This window comes from Coffea eugenioides, chromosome 4 (genome assembly GCF_003713205.1).
Source record: "Coffea eugenioides isolate CCC68of chromosome 4, Ceug_1.0, whole genome shotgun sequence".
Classification (NCBI taxonomy): domain Eukaryota; kingdom Viridiplantae; phylum Streptophyta; class Magnoliopsida; order Gentianales; family Rubiaceae; genus Coffea; species Coffea eugenioides.
This window is the reverse complement of record NC_040038.1, coordinates 42,007,397-42,030,663: the sequence shown is the minus strand read 5'-3', so window position 1 is coordinate 42,030,663 and position 23,267 is coordinate 42,007,397. Positions and strand designations below refer to the sequence as shown.

Genomic DNA, 23,267 nt, shown 5'->3' with positions numbered 1-23,267 from the left:
ATTGATGGTGAAGGATGGGAAGGTGAAAAGTATAGCAATACTTGACAGTGAATCTAGACAGGTGATTCAAGAGTCAAGAAAAAGGTGGAATCCAATGTTGATTTTGAAAGTGAATCGGTGGAGATTTTCTCACACCTCCAACAGTTGATACTTCATCCCGGTGGCTTTTAGATTTCGGTTATGTTTTTTGGGTGGTGTGGCACGTGTCCCAAAAAAATAAAGAGATCTAATTTTCATGCACCAGAAGGTTCTGACAGTTACAAGTTTTTTATTTTAGATGGAATCTTGAAAACCACACGTGGCGAGACAGTCCTGAGAATGAAAAGAAGTATGGTGATTTTACCACTTAGTTGCCTCAATGGTTAGGATTAGAACTCACAGAAGGGGATCTCGAGTTGCAAGTGGTGATGAGAAGAAATCCTGCAAAGGGAGATGATGAATTGAGGCACCTTCTCACGAGTCAACTGGAGGTTGGATTCGGGATAACTACACATGTTCATTTGTCGATTGAATCAATTTGGTGTTAGGACTGTATTGATTTGGGTGTGTAGTTCAGTACCATATTATTTGGTAGTTGAAGGCAAATGGTTGCTAAAAGAAATTTTCGTCAAGGTGGATATTTGTTAGAAAATTGGCTTAATTTCTTTTAAGTAGATTTCTTGTTTTGTGTGAAAGTAACTAGTTTCCTAATTGGTTTTAGTTACTTGAAATAGTAGCCAAGGAATATTTTATTTAGTTTAGAATTAGAAGTTATTTCTTATTCTGTACAAGTCTAGGAATTAGAATTGGTTTTCTATTGTTATTTGAGTTTTGGCCAAATAATGTTCCCTATAAATAGATGGGTTGACATACTACACAAGAGACACACAAGGACACACAAGGGTAACATGTAGCCTTACACATAGGTGGTGAGAGAGGGTTCTTCGGAGATGAGAGATAGTATACAAGGATTGGATTTGGGTTCAAGTTGTATTCTTGTATAAGGTTTTTCCTTTCATAATAAAGAACGAGTTTCTCTTCGTGGACGTATGTTCAATGGTGGAGCCGAACCATGTTAAATATCATGTGTCGTCTATCTTTCATTTTTGTGGCTTATTTATAATTAAATTATCATTTACTTGATATCTCAACAGTTATTTGTTCTGCGCTTGGACCCTAACAGTTTATATGATAAGAACTTCTTTTTCTTCACATTCTTCTATTATCTGCTATTAAGGAACACGAGAAGAAGTAAGCTTAATCTTACTTCGCTTGCAAACCTTTAACTTTTTTATGCTAAAGTACACACTTTAGATACACTTTAAAGTATATCTAATTCAGTTGTTTAACGTTATACTTACATAAGCGTTTTTTTGTTGGATAATGTATGATTTTGAATTCTAAATTATATTTGTAATCTTTATAAGATTTTGAATATAACGATAAATTAGTTAAATTTTATTTTTTATTTTTTAAGGAATAAAAGTTATCCCAAAATTACTAATTTTGAATTTGTGCTAAAAGTGATTTGAAACAAAAATCTCTAATCCTAAATTATTCCAAAAACTCTTTTCTGGTACATATACATTTATATATGTGGATGTCACTAAATTAATTACTGATACTCTTTGTCATGTAAGGATACCAGCAAAATCAGTACACTGAACGTTCAAAATAGGCAGGATATCCAATTCCAAAACCAAACTTTGAAACACACGATATATACCAATTCAGAAAGATCTTCAATTCTTATTTAATTTTTTTTTCCTTTTGAAGTCATGAGCATATATCCTTGAATATTGATACATCAATCATTAATGTACGAGAGAGTTCTAATCCTACAATAGTTTCCCAGATACCAAAGCACTAATATATCAGATTCCATGTATGTCAGTGGAAGTAAATATGCTCTTTCTTGTGCATTAGGATGCATTCCAAACATTCATAATCGCCTTTCCAAGAATCATCCTTCCAAGCCCGAATGAAGCACTGAAAAAACCCATGTTGCGTGACTTAATTTTTTTTTAAATTATTGTCTTTCCGTCAGAATAAGGAAATAAGTTTATACTTTTTGATTTCGTAATGTATCTAACTGACAAACCTGCCACAGTATATAATTTAAGCCATAGATTTTGATGCCAACTAAAAAAAACTCGTACGAGAATCTCATGTTTGTCAATTACTTTATTCAACAAACTTCGGTAGACTATGTTTGGAAAACAACAGATGGATATGGCCACTTTCTTTTCTTTCAAATAGATGAGATTGAAAAAGGGATGATAGCTATAGATGTGATGGTGGGAGGTGTCAATCTTACACGAGGCAACATCACCATCCTTAATGTCAATAAATGACCAAAACTATAAAATATATACCAGAAAAGGATTAACCATAAAATATAAACCATGTGATGCATTTGTCATAAAGTTAGATTCTTCAATTCATGCGCATTAACCAAGCAAGTACTTTAGTACGTATAAGTGACATTAAGCTGCAAATCTTGCAATGTCTTCCCGTAGCTCTTGGCTCCCATAGGCTATAGGAAAATATAGAAGGTTGTGTACATTTTAGCAAAAACCAAATCTGAAATGTTCCAAAGTTTTGAAATGTTCTAAATTCTAGGTAGTCGGGCTGCCACATCTCATTCTTTTATGGTTAAAAGTTGTGTCAGTTAACATGTGGTATTAGCCCCAATCATTGAGATGCTCATCTGGCCTCTGATTGCACATATATATATATATGGATATATATACTGTTCTATTGAGTTTATATATATTGTTGTAATTTCTAATTGCTTATTGTGATAAAAAAATTACAAAATCTGCTTTAGTTATTCGTGATATTTAGGTAACTATACACATAAATTATTGTTCGCATGTAATATTTTTTTTTTATAATTTGTGTTGGTTCTTTTTAATTAGGTCTTTAATTAGAAAATTCAAGGCACAACTAAGGAAAATAGAGAAACTTTTATTGTTATAAGTGATTCTCAAATATCAATTCTTCTAGCCATCTATTTTGCTTGAATTTTAATATTATTCACTTCTTATTTTGTCAACAATCACATACTTTTTCAAAACTAGTGCTTTTGTCACTCCTTAAGTGTGTGTTTATTTTACAAATTGTATGATTTTTTTCCTAACATATTAAGTTATTACATTTCATGGTACACATGTATGTGTTTATTTGGAAAATCTGTAAGTACAATTTCTTTATAGCAATTTATTGTATTTGAAATTATGGTGGAAAAAAAGAGAGAATGTGAATAGTTTGACTTTGGAAGAAGTTATTGTATTGAAACTATGGTGGAAAACAAAAGAGGAAATGTGAATAGTTTGATAACTAACTTTAAAGGTTACTTTTGGTATAACACAAAGTGACACAAAATATTTACACCAACCCTCTCCTCTCCTTTCATATATAGAAATTAGACGATGCAAATAACAATTTAAACATTAGTATGTGTCGATAACTATTAAAATTATGGTGTCAATGGTGCTATCACAAAAATTTTAATGTCTTAAGAGTGCTTTGCACAACCTAAATTATGCCTAGGGATCTTTTCCTTGCAAATGTATTATAGTTGCATGTCAAAAAAAAAAAATATATTGTAACATCAGTCAATGTACAAGAATGTACCACTTGGATCTATAACTTATCAAAGATTGAGACTCGGATCTATGTGAGAAATTATGAAATTATCCTTGGATTCAGCTTCAATAGAGTTAATTTATGTCTAACTCATCTCACCGATCTTCAATGGTTATCTATCTTTTCCTCCACTGCTTTTGTCCTCATGCAATTGAAGCAAATTTTGTTCTTCTTGCCACGATGTCTATTCTCACATGGCCACTTTTTTCATGTAAAGCAAAATTTGCTCTTCTTTCCTAATTGACATCTATCCTTGCATTCTCACTTTTTTTCTTGGATTTACTTATTATTTTGTAATTGAAATAACGCATTTTTCTCTTGCATGTCCTACATGTGTTTTAAAATCGATTTTGATTCTACATGTGAACATGTCACAGTGCGTGTGTGAGAGAAAATAATTAATCCAAAATTCCACAAAAAAACAATCTCCACCCCACCAACCACCTCAAAAGAAAACAAAATAACATTTATCACAGCAAATACTTAGATAAGCATGGATAAATATCATTAAATTTGTGAAAGTTCATCCGTGCATCTATGATCATCACAGATTTGTGTGTCTGAGAATTGAAGTGATGGATTTGTTGGTAGTAGTATCATAGTAGATGCACGAGATTTTTGCTCACGTGATGTTGTGTGTTTTTCTAAAGGAAAATTAAAAACGTTGTGTTACTTTTTAACCTAATGAAAACCACTGGAAAGTAAATACTGCGAAATTCAAACGTTAAGAAAACTTTATCCATAAATATTCAAGTGAAAAGAAAGAAAGGTAGATGAAAAATTGAATCTATGAAGAATATGCCTAACATGATATTTGTGTATTTTTAAAGTTCAACAATTCTACTTAGAAATCCCTCATTAGATGTTTCACCCCAAAAATGTTTTATCAATAAACAAAATTATTTAGATGTCCATGTTCGTATAGTAGTATTACTCGAATTTCTATACACAAACCACTTTTACGAGTTCTAAGCTTGTAATCAGTGTTATCAAGAACATTATTTCAATTTAATTAACTAGTAAAGAAAATAATTATTATGAAAATACAACAAAAATATATTATATCCACTTATAATAAAAGTGGTCCATTTGATACAGTTTAGTTTTCGCTTTTTACTTTAAACATTATATTAAGATAGAATCATGATAGTGATTTGTTGATTTTCAGCCACATGTGCATAAAAGGAAATAAAAAACAAATAATTCATGACAGAATGTTCTTTAACAAATTTATCGCTATTGTTGAGGTCAAGTAAGATTTTTTTTTCAACAATTTGAATTCTATTACTTAATCTTTACGCTGAGTCCGTTTTTATGTATAACTTGGATCTCTGAAGGTAAATTCCCAAATAGGGAAACTTTTGTATACACTTTAACAGAAAAAAAAAAAGAATTGTGACCATACATGCAAATTTACTAATCTCTAAAAGTCATCATCAAAAGCAAAATAGCAAACTAAATTAGGAAATACAAATTGGTGATTGAATAAACAAACGATGAAAACTATATATCATGGTGAAATTCAACCAAATGGAGTGGCTTGTAGGTTAGAGGAATTCTCTCTAAACAAGTAGTTTTTACGATTTGTAAGAAAATGATCTTTGATATATATTACGGTTATTATCTTCTTCAACTATTAAACCAAAAAATTGTTAGCAGATCTGAAAAAAAAATTATTAGATGCTCGTATAAATGTAGACCATTAGATATTTTGTTTGATTTTGGTGTTTTACATTTTCTGGTTGGACTCTTGATTGTCAATTACTATTTTCAAGTCATTCACTCACAAACAAATAAAAGATAAACCAAGACAAATATTATATATGCTATTGTAATAGTTATAAATCAAATAGATTTTAGGCATGGTTTTGTTTTTGGCACTGGGTACTAGAAAACCCTAATTTAAAAGGCAATACAATTCATATTCTGCAACATTAATTTTTGTAAATGAATTACAAGATTGAGAATTGTTGTATAGAATTAAAACCATGAGAGCCTTTGTTATTGCATCATTGCACTACCAAACCCGAAATGTAATTCTCATCAAGAGGAAATTGAAAACTAAATTAGGAAATTTAAATAAATAAATCAGTTAAATGGAAAATCTGGAAAAATAGTTTGTCATTATCATGCAAGAGAAATGCTGCAAACATAGAGGTACATAAATTAGTAAAATTCTTTTTGCACAAATAGTTTTATGAGCTCTGAGCACATAATAATTGATATTCATGATGATGATGATGATGATTATTATTATTATTATTATTTCTTTTCAATTAACTCATGAAACAATTAATTATTACATGAAGAATATACAATAGAATTTTAGATTCTCTTATAAAAGTAATTCGTCAGATAAAGTTCAATTTTGGTGTTTTACTTTATTTAATGATGGAATAACTATCATCAATTATTGATTTTTTTGGTCAATTATTTGTGTGCAAGAAACAAATACGACAAATCGCTCTACATGTCATTTTTAACTGTTATATACAAATAGAGCTCGAGCATGAATTTTTTTTTTGATGCTTTGTATTCCATGACTTAATTTGTAAAGTGATTCAATTCGTATTACTTAACCTAAATCTTAACCTAAATCTTTGCAAATGACAAATATTATATAAGCTATTTTAGCCGTATATTTTTGACAGAACTCGTGCATAGATATCTAATCAACACTTTGTATTCCATAACCTAATTATATAAAATAATCGAGTTCATATTGTGTAACCTAAACCATTTTAAACGAATATAGCACATAGGGAAATTTTTGTAAATAATTAAAACCATAAGACCATACATGCCAAATACATTATAATCCTTCAAAAGCCTTAATCATAATTCTCATACAGGAAAATAGATTTCTAAATTAGGAAACGTGTATATTTTGGTACCAACGTAATCGGATTGGAAAGAGACCATATTAGGATCACTCTAATGAACATCAAATCCACTCAAAAGGAAAAAACAAAAGAGAAAAGTGGAAATTATAGTGTGTTGCTAGGGTGTAGAAGAAATGTTATGAAACGAAGAGCCGTACAGAGAATGGAACTCTTTTGGAGTTTGGTAAGGAAGAACGGTCCAAAAGGCGACAACCATTTTAAAAAAAAAAATGCTTACACGTGCAAATGACGGCCATCAAATTATCTTCCATTAAATCTTAACCCCTTGCTATCACCGCCATCTCATTTCCCAAGTTACCGTCATCTCCCTCTTCCCGTTAGTTCACTACTACAAATACTGCTACTTCTAGCCAATATTCAACTCATCCAATAAAAAATCCAACTCTTCTTCCTCCTTCTCACTCCTCAGTTCTCATCACAGCTAAGAGAGAACTGTTTTTTTTTTTTGGTTGTAGTTTAGATTTGAGAGGGCCTCAAATGCAATTAAAAGAAGTTTCCAAAGTGGCCCTGATGAAATAATTTAGCTACCGATTCATTTTTCTTTCTCTGTTTTTTAGCAGAAATTTGTTCTTTTTGGTAGTTACAATGAAAGACTATGCTCGGATTACTCTGTAAGTTTTCTGGTTTGGTTTTTTAGGTTTTTCTTGTTATGAGATAATTCCTAATGAGTTCTTTTCCCTTTTTCACTTTAGGTTATATTTTGAAGCGATTGCATGCAAAGATTCTGACCATTGAGGGCAATTCATGTATAATGATCAATCTTTTATTTCAAATTTATGTCAATGTTAATTTTTTTTTATTTTCCTATTGCATGTATCACTATTTTTTTTATTTTTTTTGATTGGTAGGATTTTTCAAGGGTGTTCTCTGACTGCTAGTTATCACTATTAGATTTGTGATTGTTTTTTCATTTCTGAGTATTTGCTTGTTATCCCCTTAATTGGGTGTTGCTATAATTGCTTCTAGGATAGGCATTCAATGGTCTGATTTTAGTCTGAATTTCTCTTGTAGGGGCAGGTTGAATTGAATTGGCTTTTACCATACATGCATGCAGGTTTTAATTTGGTTTCGGATTTAATATTGAATCCTTATCCTTGTTTTGATTTAAATTTTGTTTAAATATTGGGAGTTCAACCCTTTTCCAGATTGAGTTTGAAGGGATGGATTTCTCACTTTTGTGAGTTTATGGTGATTGGTCTATATTAGTAATGTAAAAGATTCTTTTTCTTGTTTTCCAAATTTTGATTAGTTTTATGGAATTTAAATGAAAATATTTTTCCCCTAGAAGTACAAAATCATTTTCCAATTCAGGAATTTATTCTTATTCATTAGTGGCTCTTTTCAATGTATAAGATCCTTTCTGTTGATTTCGACATTTGGAATTTATTTCATGGAATTTAAATCTTTCTTTCCTTTCTTTTTTGGAAATACAAAAACATTTTCCAATTCAAGGAATATATTCTTATTCATAACTAGATCTTTTCGGCTGGCATTCACTGTCGTCCACAGTTGATTCTAGAGTTTGTTGTTTTATCTACTCAACTTTAAATAACCATGTTTCTACCCATTCAATTCCAATTTTTTTTTTGTTTTGATGATTTGGAAAAGTGTTTGGTATTGACGATGGCAAAGAGATCTAGATTGGCACTTGGAGCTAGTCATCTCTGAGCTAAACATGCTAGTATTGTCAGCACTTGTTTGTGCTTGTATCAAGATGTGTGTTCATGCCCTTGTTGTTCAGTTTACACTCAACTGTTTCCTTGCAAATGTAGAACTGCTCCAACAATCAATGTCTTCAAAATTGAGTTTTGGGTTTTAACTAACTGTTTGGGAAACTTTTTCCTCGAATCATGCATTTCATGATGCGTTGCACGGTTTTCTCACAGAGGGTCTCGTTCGCCTTTTAAATGTAATACCTAACCAATTACATCCACTTTGTTACTCCCTATTTTAGATGTCTTATGGTTATGGAATTTGCTCTTCTTAGCATATCAAAGAGAGATATAGATTGTAATTATCCCAATCTTCAATAAAGATCATATATTTATGGCTAAACTGTTTAGGTATTCTTTTGCTTCTTTATTTTCCAGATTGTAGCATTAACTAATATCACTTGGACTGATGTCTTCAGGCTTAACTTTGTTGGACCAATTTAGTTCTCAGATTTCTCAGTCTTTCAGCCATCATATTGGAAGGGCCATTATTTCTTGTCTCTCGGGACTTGCAAGCGCCTGTGAAGAAGAGAGCAAGTGGGTTTTTAATACTTATTCTTCCATCGAGAACTCAAAGCGAAAGGGTCCAAGGGAGAGAACTCAAAGCTAAAGCATCCTGAGGAAGAGACTGGAGTGATGAAATCATCCAAGCGACTGGCATTCCAAGGGCAAGGCTCAAAGCAGAAGTGCCCCAAGGGAGGGAACTCAAAGCAAAAGCACCTCAAGGAAGAGACTGGAGTGATGAAACCATCCAAGCCATTGGTATTCCAAGGGCAAGCTATGGATCAAGAAGATGACCAAGGCCACCATGGGTATTATACTGATACAAGTTCACTCATCCTCAAACTTGGCCAAGATCTCTCAATTAATTGCTTACTTCGCTGCTCGAGGGCAGATTATGGCACTATCGCTTCACTCAATCAGAGTTTCAGGTCTCTAATCCGAAGTGGGGATCTTTATAAGTTGAGGAGGCAGCTGGGTATTGTAGAACATTGGGTCTATGTTTCTTGCAGCCTTCTTGAATGGGAAGCTTTTGATCCTTTGCGCCGTAGATGGATGTCTTTGCCTAAAATGATTTCAAACGAGTGTTTCCTTTTTTCTGACAAGGAGTCACTGGCTGTTGGCACTGAACTTCTTGTCTTTGGAAAGGAAATAGAGTCTCAAGTGATCTACAAATACACCATATTAACCAATGCATGGTCGTCTGGCATAAGGACAAACATCCCAAGATGGTTGTTTGGCTCTGCTAGTCTTGGAGAGATTGCGATCGTGGCTGGTGGTTGCGACTCAAAAGGCAATTTACTGAGCTCTGCTGAACTTTATAACTCAACGACAGAAAGTTGGTTGACTCTTCCCAGAATGCATAAACCTAGAAAACTATGTTCAGGGGTATTCATAGATGGCAAGTTTTATGTCATCGGTGGTGTCGGAATAGGCAACCCAAGTGCAAGCGATGGAGCCAGCTTAAAGGTGCTTACCTGTGGAGAGGTATATGATTTGAGGACAGGAACCTGGTTTGAAATTCCTGATATGTGCCCTCAATGTGCTAGAGAGGGTACTAATGATTCTCCTGCAACAGCAAGAGCACCTCCTCTGCTCGCAGTGGTGAAGAATGAGTTATATGCAGCTTATTGCGATGAAAAGGAAGTCTGGAAGTATGACAAGCAGAGAAATGTGTGGATTACCATAGGTAGATTGCCTGAACAGGCAACCTCCATGAATGGCTGGGGGTTGGCATTCAGGGCTTGTGGTAATCAATTGATGGTTATCGGTGGACCAAGGGCATTGAATGGAGGGTACATAGAGATCAATGCTTGGGAGCCAGATGAAGGTCCCCTAAAGTGGACATTGCTGGGAACAAAGCATTCAGGTAGTTTTGTGTATAATTGCGCTGTGATGGGTTGCTGAGGTGTCCTGATTTGGCAACAACTCATAGTTTACAAGTTTACTTTAATCTGTCTTGTTAATTTGATATTCAGAAAAAAATTTTGGCTAGTCAAGCGCTTGAAAGAAATTCAAGAGGCATAGACAAATAATGTAGAGCACCAGGTGCATCTTTTAGCCGTGAAATATTGTAAAACTTCGATAAATAGAATGGAATATGCTATGTAAACAGACAATTCTGATTTCCCATAATATCTTAATTTGATGTAGAAAAGTTGTAATTGCCTGGTTTCTTTTGTTCTATGTATTTTCTTGCTTGTATATTGTCATCCTTCAAATATGGTAAAGCTGGTGATAAACATATCCTTTCTCCTTCTGATTAAAGGACCAACAAGTTTCACAGTTCCACTGATTGGCAATTGCCAAGTTCACATTTAGTGGTTTAATCAGCTGGTATATATATGCAATCAGAGGCCAAATGAACATCTCAATGAATGGGGCTAATGCCATGTGTTAATTATATATATATATATATACAAATGAACATCTCAATGAATGGGGCTAATGCCATGTGTTAATTATATATATATATATATATATATATATAAACTGTTCTATTGAGTTTATATATATTATTTTAAGATGTTATAATTTCTAATTGCTTATTGTGATAAAAAGTACAAAGTTCACTTTAGTTAATCATGATATTTAGGTTACTATACACATAAATTATTGTGTGCATGTAAACGTTTTCTTATAATTTGTATAGGAAAATAGAAAATCTTTTATTGTTATAGATGATTCTCAAATATCAATTCTCCTAACCGTATATTTCTCGTATGCTTGAATATTTAAATTATTCACTTCTTATTTTGTCAGCAATCACATACTTTTTTAAAACTAGTGCTTTTGGCACACCTTAAGTATGTGTTTATTTTAAAAAAATATATGATTATTTTTTCCATGATATTAAATTATTACATTTCATGGTACACGTGTATTTGTTTATTTGGAAAATCTGAAATTACAATTTTTTAGAGCAATTTATTGTATTTGAGATTATGGTGGAGAAAAAGAGAGAATCTGAATTGTTCAACATTGGAAGAAGTTATTGTATTGAAACTATGGTGGAAAAAAAGAGGAAATGTGAATAGTTTGAAAACTAACTTTAAAGGGTGCTTTTGGTATAACATAAAGTAACACAAAATGTTAACACGAACCCTCTCCTCTCCTTTTATATATAATATAGATATAGATATTAGACGATGCAAATAACAATTTAAACATTAGTATGTGTCGATAACTACTAAAATTATGGTGTCAACGGTGCTATCCCAAAAATTTTAAAGTCTTGAGAGTATTTTGCACAGCCTAAATTACGCCTAGGAATCATTTCCTTGCAAATGTATTATAGTTGCATGTAAAAAAAAAATTGTAAGATCAGTCAATGTACAAGAATGGTACACTTTGATCTAGATCTTACCAAAGATTGAGAGGCTCGGATTTATGTGAGAAATTATCCTTGGAATCTGCTTCAATAGAGTTAATTTATGACTAACTCATCTTACTGATCTTCAATGGTTATCTATCCTTTCCTCCACTGCTTTTGTCGTCACGCAATTGAAGCAAATTTTGTTCTTCTTGCCACGATGTCTATTCTCACATGGCCACTTTTTTCATTTAAAGCAAAATTTGCTCTTCTTTCCTACTTGACATCTATCCTTGCATTCTCACTTTTTTCTTGGATTTACTTATTATTTTGTAAATTAAATAACACATTTTTCTCATGCATGTCCTACACGTGTTTTAAAATCGATTTTGATTCTACATGTGAACATGTCACAGTGCGTGTGTGAGAGGAAATAATTAATCCAAAATTCCACAAAAAAGCAATCTCCACCCCACCAACCACCTCAAAAGAAAACAAAATAACATTTATCACAGCAAATACTTAGATAAGCATGGAAAAATATCATTGAATTTGTGAAACTTCATCCGTGCATCTATGATCATCACAGATTTGTGTATGTGAGAATTTAAGTGGTGGATTTGTTGGTAGTAGTATCATAGTAGCTGCACGAGATTTTTGCTCACGTGAAGTTGTGTGTTTTTCTAAAGGAAAATTAAAAACGTTGTGTTACTTTTTAACCTAATCAAAACCACTAGAAAGTAAATACTACGAAATTCAAACATTAAGAAAAATTTATCCATAAATATTCAAGTGAAAAGAAAGAAAGATAGATGAAAAATTGAATCTGTGAAGAATATGCCTAACATGATATATGTTTATTTTTAAAGTTCAACAATTCTACTTAGAAATCCCTCATTAGATATTTCACCCCAAAAATGTTTTATCAATAAACAAAATTATTTAGATGTCCATGTTTGTATAGTAGTATTACTCGAATTTCTATACACAAACCATTTTTACGATTTCTAAGCTTGTAATCAGTGTTATCAAGAACATTATTTCAATTTAATTAACTAGTAAAGAAAATAATTATTATGAAAATACAACAAAAATATATTATATCCACTTATAAAAGTGGTCCATTTGATACAATATAGTTTTGGCTTTTTACTTTAAAAATTATATTAAGATAGAATCATGATAGTGAATTGTTGATTTTCTACCATATGTGCATAAAAGGAAAGAAAAAACAAATAATTCATGACAGAATGTTCTTCAACAAATCTATCGCTATTAAGGTCGAGCAAGATTTTTTTTTTTCAACAATTTGAATTCTATAACTTAATCTTTACGCTGAGTCCGTTTTTATGTATAACTTGAATCTCTGAAGGTAAATTCCCAAATAGGGAAACTTTTGTATATACTTTAACAACAAGAAAAAGAAATATGACCATACATGCAAATTTACTAATCTCTAAAAATCATCATCAAATGCAAAATAGCAAACTAAATTAGGAAATACAAATTGGTGATTGAATAAACAAAATGATGAAAACTATATATCATGGTGAAATTCAACCAAGTGGAGTGGCTTGTAGGTTTGAGGATTCTCTTTGCATAAGTAGTTTTTACGAGTTGTAAGAAAATGATCTTTGAGATATATTACGGTTATTATCTTCTTTAACTATTAAACCAAAAAATCGTTGTGAGATCTGAAAAAAAAATTATTAGATGCTCGTATAAAGGGAGACCATTAGATATTTTGTTTGATTTTGGTGTTTTACATTTTCTGGTTGGACTCTTGATTATCAATTACTATTTTCAAGTCATTCACTCACAAACAAATAAAAGATAAACCAAGACAAATATTATATATGCTATTGTAATAGTTATAAATCAAATAGATTTCAGGCATGGTTTTGTTTTTGGCACTGGGTACTAGAAAACCCTAATTTAAAAGGCAATACAATTCATATTCTGCAACTTTAATTTTTGCAAATGAATTACAAGATTGAGAACTATTGTATAGAATTAAAACCATGAGAGCCTTTGTTATTGCATCATTGCCCTACCTAACCTGAAAGGTAATTATCATCAAGAGGAAATTGAAAACTAAATTAGGAAATTTAAATAAATAAATTAGTTAAATGGAAAATCTGGAAAAATAGTTTGTTATTATCATGCAAGAGAGATGCTGCAAACATAGAGGTACGTAAATTAGTAAAATTCCTTTTGCAGAAATAGTTTTATGAGCTCTAAGCACATAATAATTGATATTCATGATGACGACGATGATGATTATTATTATTTCTTTTCAATTAACTCATGAAACAATTAATTATTACGTGAAGAATATACAATAGAATTTTAGATTCTTTATAAAAGTAATTCGTTCGATAAAGTTCGATTTTGGTGTTTTACTTTATTTAATGATGGAATAACTATCATCAATTATTGATTATTTTGGTCAATTATTTGTGTGCAAGAAACAAATACGACAAATCGCCCTACATGTCATTTTTAACTGTTATATACAAATAGAGCTCGAGCATGAATTTTTTTTTGAAGCTTTGTATTCCATGACCTAATTTGTAAAGTGATTCAATTCGTATTTCTTAACCTAAATCTTTGCAAATGACAAATATTATATAAGCTATTTTAGCCGTATATTTTTGACAGAACTCGTGCATAGATATCTAATCAACACTTTGTATTCCATAGCCTAATTATATAGAATAATCGAGTTCATATTGTGTAACCTAAACCATTTTAAACGAATATAGCACATAGGGAAATTTTTGTAAATAATTAAAACCATAAGACCATACATGCCAAATACATTATAATTCTTCAAAAGCCTTAATCATAATTCTCATACAGGAAAATAGATTTCTAAATTAGGAAACGTGTATATTTTGGTACCAACGTAATCGGATTGGAAAGAGACCATATTAGGATCACTCTAATGAACATCAAATCCACTCAAAAGGAAAAAACAAAAGAGAAAAGTGGAAATTATAGTGTGTTGCTAGGGTGTAGAAGAAATGTTATGAAACGAAGAGCCGTACAGAGAATGGAACTCTTTTGGAGTTTGGTAAGGAAGAACGGTCCAAAAGGTGACAACCATTTCAAAAAAAAAAAAAATGCTTACACGTGCAAATGACGGCCATCAAATTATCTTCCATTAAATCTTAACCCCTTGCTATCACCGCCATCTCATTTCCCAAGTTACCGTCGTCTCCCTCTTCCCATTAGTTCACTACTACAAATACTGCTACTTCTAGCCAATATTCAACTCATCCAATAAAAAATCCAACTCTTCTTCCTTCTTCTCACTCCTCAGTTCTCATCACAGCTAAGAGAGAACTGTTTTTTTCTTGTTGTAGTTTAGATTTGAGAGGGCCTCAAATGCAAATAAAAGAAGTTTCCAAAGTGGCCCTGATAAAATAATTTAGCTACCGATTCATTTTTCTTTCTCTGTTTTTTAGTAGAAATTTGTTCTTTTTGGTAGTTACAATGAAAGACTATGCTCGGATTACTCTGTAAGTTTTCTGGTTTGGTTTTTTAGGTTTTTCTTGTTATGAGATAATTCCTAGTGAGTTCTTTTCCCTTTTTCATTTTAGGTTATATTTTGAAGGGAATGCATGTAAAGATTCTGACCATTGAGGGCAATTCATGTATAATGATCATTCTTTTATTTCAAATTTATGTCAATGTTAATTTTTTTTATTTTCCTATTGCATGTATCACTATTTTTTTATTTTTTTGATTGGTAGGATTTTTCAAAGGTGTTCTCTTGACTGCTAGTTATCACTATTAAATTTGAGATTGTTTTTTCATTTCTGAGTATTTGCTTGTTATCCCCTTAATTGGGTGTTGCTATAATTGCTTCCAGGATAGGTATTCGGTGGTATGATTTTAGTCTGAATTTCTCTTGCAAGGGCATGTTGAATTGAATTGGCTTTCACTGTACATGCATGCAGGTTTTAATTTGGTTTCGGATTTAATATTGAATCCTTATCCTTGTTTTGATTTAAATTTTGTTTAAATATTGGGAGTTCAATCCTTTTCCAGACTGAGTTTGAAGGGATGGATTTCTTACTTTTGTGAGTTTGTGGTGATTGGTCTATATTAGTAATGTAGAAGATTCTTTTTGTTGTTTTCCAAATTTTGTTTAGTGTTATGGAATTTAAATGAAAATATTTTTCCCCTAGAAGTACAAAATCATTTTCCAATTCAGGAATTTATTCTTATTCATTAGTGGCTCTTTTCAATGTATAAGATCCTTTCTGTTGATTTTAGCATTTGGACTTTATTTCATGGAATTTAAATCTTTCTTTAAGGAATTTATTCTTATTCATAATTGGAACTTTTCGGCTAGCATTCACTGTCGTCCATAGTTGATTCTAGAGTTTGTTGTTTTATCTACTCAACTTTAAATAACCATGTTTCTACCTATTCAATTCCAATTTTTTCTGTTTTGATGATTTGGAAAAATATAAGATATTGACGATGGCAAAGAGATCTAGATTGGCACTTGGAGCTAGTCATCATGGAGCTAGACATGCTAGTATTGTCAGCACTTATTTGTGCTTGTATCAAGATGTGTGCTCATGCCCTTGTTGTTGAGTTTACACTCAACTGTTTCCTTGAAAATGTAGAACTGCTCCAACAATCAATGTCTTCAAAATTGAGTTTTGGGTTTTAACTGACTGTTTGTGAAAATTTTTCCTCTAATCATGTATTTCATGATGCGTTGCATGGTTTTCTCACAGAGGGTCTCGTTCACTTTTTAAATGCAATGCCGAACCAATTACATCCACTTTGTTACTCCCTGTTTTAGATGTCTTATAGTTATGGAATTTGCTCTTCTTAGCATATCAAAGAGAGATATAGATTGTAATTATCCCAATTTTCAATAAAGATCATATATTTATGGCTAAACTGTTTAGGTATTCTTTTGCTTATTTATTTTCCAGATTGTAGCATTAACTAATATCACTTGGACTGATGTCTTCAGGCTTAACTTTGTTGGACCAATTTAGTTCTCAGATTTCTCAGTCTTTCAGCCATCATATTGGAGGGGCCATCATTTCTTGTCTCTCGGGACTTGCAAGCGCCTGTGAAGAAGAGAGCAAGTGGGTTTTTAATACTCATTCTGCTATTGAGAACTCAAAGCGAAAGGGCCTGAGGGAGAGAACTCAAAGCTAAAGCATCCCGAGGAAGAGACTGGAGTGATGAAATCATCCAAGCGACTAGCATTCCGAGGGCAAGGCTCAAAGCAAAAGTGCCCCAAGGGAGGGAACTCAAAGCGAAAGCACCTCGAGGAAGAGACTGGAGTGATGAAACCATCCAAGCCACTAGCATTCCAAGGGCAAGCTATGGATCAAGAAGATGACCAAGTCCACTATGGGTATTATATTGATACAAGTTCACTCGTCCTCCAACTTGGCCAAGATCTCTCAATTAATTGCTTACTTCGCTGCTCGAGGGCAGATTATGGCACTATCGCTTCACTCAATCAGAGTTTCAGGTCTCTAATCCGAAGAGGGGATCTTTATAAGTTGAGGAGGCAGCTGGGTATTGTAGAACATTGGGTTTATGTTTCTTGCAGCCTTCTTGAATGGGAAGCTTTTGATCCTTTGCGCCGTAGATGGATGTCTTTGCCTAAAATGATTTCAAACGAATGTTTCCTTTTTTCTGACAAGGAGTCACTGGCTGTTGGCACCGAACTTCTTGTCTTTGGAAAGGAAATAGAGTCTCAAGTGATCTACAAATACAGCATATTAACCAATGCATGGTCGTTTGGTGTAAGGACAAATATCCCAAGATGGCTGTTTGGCTCTGCTAGTCTTGGAGAGATTGCGATCGTGGCTTGTGGTTGCGACTCAAAAGGCAATTTACTGAGCTCTGCCGAACTTTATAACTCAATGACTGAAAGTTGGTGCACTCTCCCCAGAATGCATAAACCCAGAAAACTATGTTCAGGAGTATTCATAGATAGCAAGTTTTATGTCATCGGTGGTGTCGGAATAGGCAACCCAAGTGCAAGCGATGGAGCCAGCTTAAAGGTGCTTACCTGTGGAGAGGTATATGATTTAAGGACAGGAACCTGGTTTGAAATTCCTGATATGTACCCTCAATGTGCTAGAGAGGGTACTTATGATTCTCCTGCAACAACAAGAGCACCTGCTCTGCTCGCAGTGGTGAAGAATGAGTTATATGCAGCTTATTGCGATGAAAAGGAAGTCTGGAAGTATGACAAGCAGAGAAATATGTGGATTACCATAGGTAGATTGCCTGAACAGGCAACCTCTATGAATGGCTGGGGGTTGGCATTCAGGGCCTGTGGTAATCAACTAATGGTTATCGGTGGACTAAGGGCATTGAATGGAGGGTGCATAGATATCAATGCTTGGGAGCCAGATGAAGGTCCCCTCGAGTGGACATTCCTGGGAACAAAGCATTCTGGAAGTTTTGTGTATAATTGCGCTGTTATGCGCTGCTGAGGTGTCCTAATTTGGCAACAACTCAAAGTTTACATGTTTACTTTCAAATGTCTTGTTAATTTGATATTCAAAAAAAAATTTTGGCTAGTCAAGAGCTTGAAAGAAATTCAAGAGGCATAGACAAATAATGTAGAGCACTAGGTGCATCTTTTAGCTGTGAAATATTGTAAAACTTCAATAAACAGAATGGAATATGCTATGTAAATAGACAATTCTAATTTCCTTTAATATCTTAATTTGATGTAGAAATGTTGAAATTGCCTGATTTCTTTTGTTCTATGTATTTTCTTGCTTGTATATTGTCATCCTTCAAATATGGTAAAGCTGGTGATAAACATTTCCTTTCTCCTTCTGATTAAAGGACCAACAAGTTTCACAGTTCCACTGATTGGCAATTGCCGAGTTCACATTTAGTGGTTTAATCAGCAGGTATATATATGCAATCAGAGGCTAGATGAACATCTCAATGATTGGGGCTAATACCACGTGTTAATTATATATATATATATATATATAAACTGTTCTATTGAGTTTATATATATTATTGTAAGATGTTATAATTTCTAATTGCTTATTCTGATAAAAATTACAAATTCCACTTTAGTTAATCATGATATTTAGGTTACTATACACATAAATTATTGTGTGCATGTAAACGTTTTCTTATAATTTGTGTAGGAAAATAGAAAATCTTTTACTGTTATAGATGATTCTCAAATATCAATTCTCGTAACTGTGTATTTCTTGTATGCTTGAATATTTAAATTATTCACTTCTTATTTTGTCAGCAATCACATACTTTTTTTAAAATTAGTGGTTTTGGTACACCTTAAGTGTGTGTTTATTTTTAAAAACTATATGATTATTTTTTCCATCATATTAAGTTATTACATTTCATGGTACATGTGTATTTGTTTATTTGGAAAATTTGTAATTACAATTTTTAGAGCAATTTATTGTATTTGAGATTATGGTGGAGAAAAAGAGAGAATCTGAATAGTTTGACATTGGAAGAAGTTATTGTATTGAAATTATGGTGGAAAAAAAAGATGAAATGTGAATAGTTTGAAAACTAATTTTAAAGGGTGCTTTTGGTATAACATAAAGTAACACAAAATGTTTACACCAACCCTCTCCTCTCCTTTTATATATAATATAGATATAGATATTAGACAACGCAAATAACAATTTAAACATTCGTATGTGTTGATGACTACTAAAATTATGGTGTCAATGGTGCTATCACAAAAATTTTAAAGTCTTGAGAGTGTTTTGCACAACCTAAATTACGCCTAGGGATCATTTCCTTGCAAATGTATTATAGTTGCATGTAAAAAAAGAATTTGTAAGATCAATCAATGTACAAGAATGTACCACTTGGATCTATAACCCACCGTAGATTGAGAGACTTGGATATATGTAAGAAATCATCCTTGGAATCTGCTTCAATAGAGTTAATTTATAACTAGCTCATCTCACCGATCTTCAATGGTTATTCATCTTTTTCTCGACTGCTTTTGTCATCATGCAATTGAAGCAAATTTTGTTCTTCTTGCCACGATGTCTATTCTCACATGGCCAATTTTTTCATTTAAAGCAAATTTTGTTCTTCTTTCCAACTCGATGTCTATCCTCCCATTCTCACTTTTTTCTTGGATTTACTTATTATTTTTTAATTGAAATAACACAATTTTCTCATGCATGTCATACACGTGTTTTAAAATTGATTCTGACTCTATATGTGACTGTGTCATAGAGTATATATACTTGTGTGTGTGTGAGAGAGAGAGAGAGGAAATAATTAATCCAAAATTCCACAAAAAAAACCTCCAACCCACCAACCACCTCAAAAGAAATCAAAAGGACATTTGTCACAACAAATACTTAGATCAGCATGGATAAATATCATTGAATTTGCGAAAGTTGCATTTTTATCATTATAAATTAGTGTGTGTAAAAATCCAAGTGGTGGAATTGATGGTAGTATAGCAGTTGCACGGGATCTTTTTTTAGAGGCTTTTTGTGTTTTTCTAAAGAAAAATTAAAAATATCGTGTTACATTTTAACTTAGTAAAAACTATAAGAAAGAAAATACTACGAAATTCAAACGTTGAGAAAAATTTATCTATAAATGTTGAAATAGAAAGAAAGCTAGCTCACAACAGCACAGGATTACAAGGATTCTTAGTTTTTCATGCTGTTGGTGGTGGAACTGGCTCTGGCCTTGGTTCCTTACTGTTGGAGAGGCTTTCAGTCGACTATGGCAAGAAATCAAAGCTTGGGTTCACAATTTGTCCCTCTCCCCAGGTCTCAACAGCTGTTGTTCAGCCTTACAACAGCGTTCTTTCCACTCACTCGCTCCTTGAGCACACAGATGTTTCAATGCTTTTGGACAATGAAGCCATTTATGATATTTGTCGTAGATCACTGGATATTGAGAGGCCTACCTACATCAATCTGAACAGACTGGTTTCACAGGTATGAAATATAATGACATTTATTCTGGCCACCCCTATTACTGTTTGAAAGTTAAAGCTGTTTGCACTTGTTAAATATGGAATAACACTACATGTCGGGGCTAGTCCATTCATTTATCTTGCTGGTATCTTTGGTAATGTTGTGCCTTGTTTTTTGAAAATTCTAGAATTTGATGTCAACTAGAAGTAGAAATGGATGTCAAATGGGGAAATAGATCAGCTGACCAAAAAAGATCCCTGATTGATGGATGTCTTCGAGCATAATCTGTCTTTTGCATGCAGGTGATCTCCTCCTTGACAGCATCTCTTCGCTTTGATGGTGCTCTTAACGTGGATGTTACTGAATTCCAAACAAACTTGGTGCCATGCCCACGCATCCATTTCATGCATTCCTCCTATGCACCAGTTATTTCTGCAGAAAAGGCACACCATGAGCAACTATCAGTTGCAGAGATTACAAACAGCGCATTTGAGCCATGGTTCAAAGACTCGGTCGAGTCATTACTAGAACGGGGCTTTCCGATCCGATATCGGGACGAGATGACTCCGAGATAATAAATGGCTGAAAACTTGATCGAGACGGAATAGAAATGGCTGAATCCTTCCGAATCAACTAGAATTTTTATTATTTTTGTTAATTTTTTAATTATTTTTGTTTATCATATTTTTTATATTTTTTAAAATATTAAATATTTCAAAAATTTGCATCTCGATCGACGAGACAGCGATCGATATGCCGAAACCGATGTAGAACTGTTCGGACCACGTTCGCGACTTTGAACCAAGATTTGAGCCTGCTTCCATGATGGCCAAGCGTGATCCAAGTAGATAATGTAAATCGCATAAATAAGACTGACAACCAACTCCCCTTAGACGAATTTGCTCACATTTTTTTTTTTTGATAAAGAACCATAGATTTTATTATCAACTAATGTCCACATTAAGAGCGAAAATAACAAAAGTCTGGGGGAGTAGAATCCCACCTAGAAGCATTTAACTCATATGTTTTGCATGACAAGCCAACAGCTATATGCATAACATTGTTAAGTTCTTGGGATCCAATTGGCTTCCCAAGTGACAAAATGAACTAGTGTACAAGAAATATCATCCAAAAACTGGACCTATCTCAAATTGATCATCCTCCAATGAAATAATGCTCTCAATGATTGCTTGAGAATCACCCTTGAGGATAATATCTGTAGCTTCAAGCTGAAGTTGGACATGAAATGCAGTTTTAGCAGCTAAAGCTCCTGTAGCCTTTACTGATAAAACACCATCAACTTGGCTTGTCAGTCTAGCTATGAAATTACGAGAATTATCTCTAATAACTACTCCAATGCCACAGCAGCCTTCGTTTTGAAAAACTCCTCCATCAAAGTTGGCCTTTAAAAAATGTAGGGGCTGAAGTAGGTACATCAGAACCATGTAGCGAACTCTGGACGGCTTCTTGGCAATCTTTCCAAAAGCTAGTTGCTAAAGAGACTAGCGAAAGTTGATCTTTAGAAGTCCCTTCAAATATTTTCCCATTCCTGTTATTCCATAAACTCCACAAAATAGTAGCAACAAGTTCCATGTCTGACGCAGGCAGGAAAAGGAGAAGGGAAGGAAATCAAGAAGAAAAAACTTGGGGCCTATCTAGATGTAGCTTGCTGTAAAGATAACACAGAGCCCAAACCTGCACTGCTAGAGGGCAATGAGGAAAGATGTGATTCAAGCTATCCTTGTCAACCAAGCATAAAGAGAAGGTGTTAAAGGTTCATAGCCTTCACCTTCACCTTTATACATAAGCATAAATGTTCATAACCTTCACAAACTTCACGTAAGCATAAAGGTTCATAATCTTCACCTTTGTACATCAAAAGGAAAGTATTCTTGAGCTTATTAGTCGTTACTGCTGTGTATTCGTATTACAACCACCTATTCTCAACTTATGCGGGCTAATTTCACTTTGCACCCTTCAATTATACCTAAATTTTCACTTTAGTCCTTGGACTTAAAAATGAGACACTTTTGTCCCTAAGTTATAAAATTTGTCCCACTTAAGTAACATCATTAAGAAAATAAGATAGATTTTATGCCTAAGTGGATGTACTTTAGGAATTAAATTGGAACAAATTTTATATTTTAGGGACTAAAATGGACAAGTTCTATATTTTAGGATAATTTGAAATTAATTTTAAAGTTTAGTAATCAAAGTTAAAACTCAGGTATAGTTAAGAATGCAAAGTAGATCTAACCCTAACTTATGCTGGATGATAGGAGATTCGGACACAACGTATGCCAAATTAAACATAAAAGGTTCGCAATAAAAGTTGTTTGTTTGGTCATAATGTATAACTTAGAGATGTTAACTTTTTTCTCATTTTGGAATTTCAAAAAGTTAGTGCGGTATCGGTAACAAAAGAGAAACAGCAGAAATGTATGAGTTTGTTTTAACTCGTTCATTTGTGTGTTAATTCCATTTTGCACCTTTCAACTTTATCTCAATTCCGACTTTGATCCTTGAACAGGAATGGGACATTTAGTTCCACTCATCCTACTTAAGCATAATTGTTAACAAAATCTGCAAAACTAACGTAATGTTAGTCACATGAGCAGTATGGTTGCATCTTGTAAGGGCACAGAAGGAATATCCAATCAAACAATAGACAAAAATCTCAAAATAAAGAGTTTAGAGATTGAAGTGAGAATCAGGATATAGTTTAGGGACTAAAATATTCCAATTTATACCTGAAGGCTGC

At 33.0% G+C, this 23,267-nt stretch overlaps 2 protein-coding genes and 1 pseudogene across 2 annotated transcripts; all 3 read left to right on the top strand.

Annotated features, from left to right (window-relative positions):
* Positions 1–8,654: 8,654 nt before the first annotated feature.
* Positions 8,655–10,324, top strand: LOC113769405 (F-box/kelch-repeat protein At1g74510-like). The gene is made up of 2 exons (XM_027313852.1): positions 8,655–8,829; positions 8,913–10,324. The coding sequence occupies exons 1-2, from the start codon at positions 8,655–8,657 to the stop codon at positions 10,151–10,153; spliced, it is 1,416 nt and encodes a 471-aa protein (XP_027169653.1). The 3' UTR covers positions 10,154–10,324.
* A 6,453-nt stretch (positions 10,325–16,777) lies between these two features.
* Positions 16,778–18,049, top strand: LOC113769403 (F-box/kelch-repeat protein SKIP11-like). The gene has a single exon (XM_027313851.1). It carries the CDS (start codon positions 16,778–16,780, stop codon positions 18,047–18,049), a length of 1,272 nt encoding a protein of 423 aa, XP_027169652.1.
* Positions 18,050–18,364: 315 nt separating this feature from the next.
* Positions 18,365–21,358, top strand: LOC113769402 (annotated as a pseudogene).
* The last annotated feature ends 1,909 nt before the right edge of the window (positions 21,359–23,267 follow it).

What these genes read in the sequence shown, in the direction of transcription:
- LOC113769405 (XM_027313852.1), top strand. Translation starts at nt 8,655, where the DNA reads ATGTCTTCAGGCTTAACTTTGTTGGACCAATTTAGTTCTCAGATTTCT. An exon ending in CGAGAACTCAAAGCGAAAGG is followed by an intron (nt 8,830 to 8,912) that starts GTCCAAGGGAGA and finishes TGGCATTCCAAG; the next exon opens with GGCAAGGCTCAAAGCAGAAG.
- LOC113769403 (XM_027313851.1), top strand. Translation starts at nt 16,778, where the DNA reads ATGAAATCATCCAAGCGACTAGCATTCCGAGGGCAAGGCTCAAAGCAA.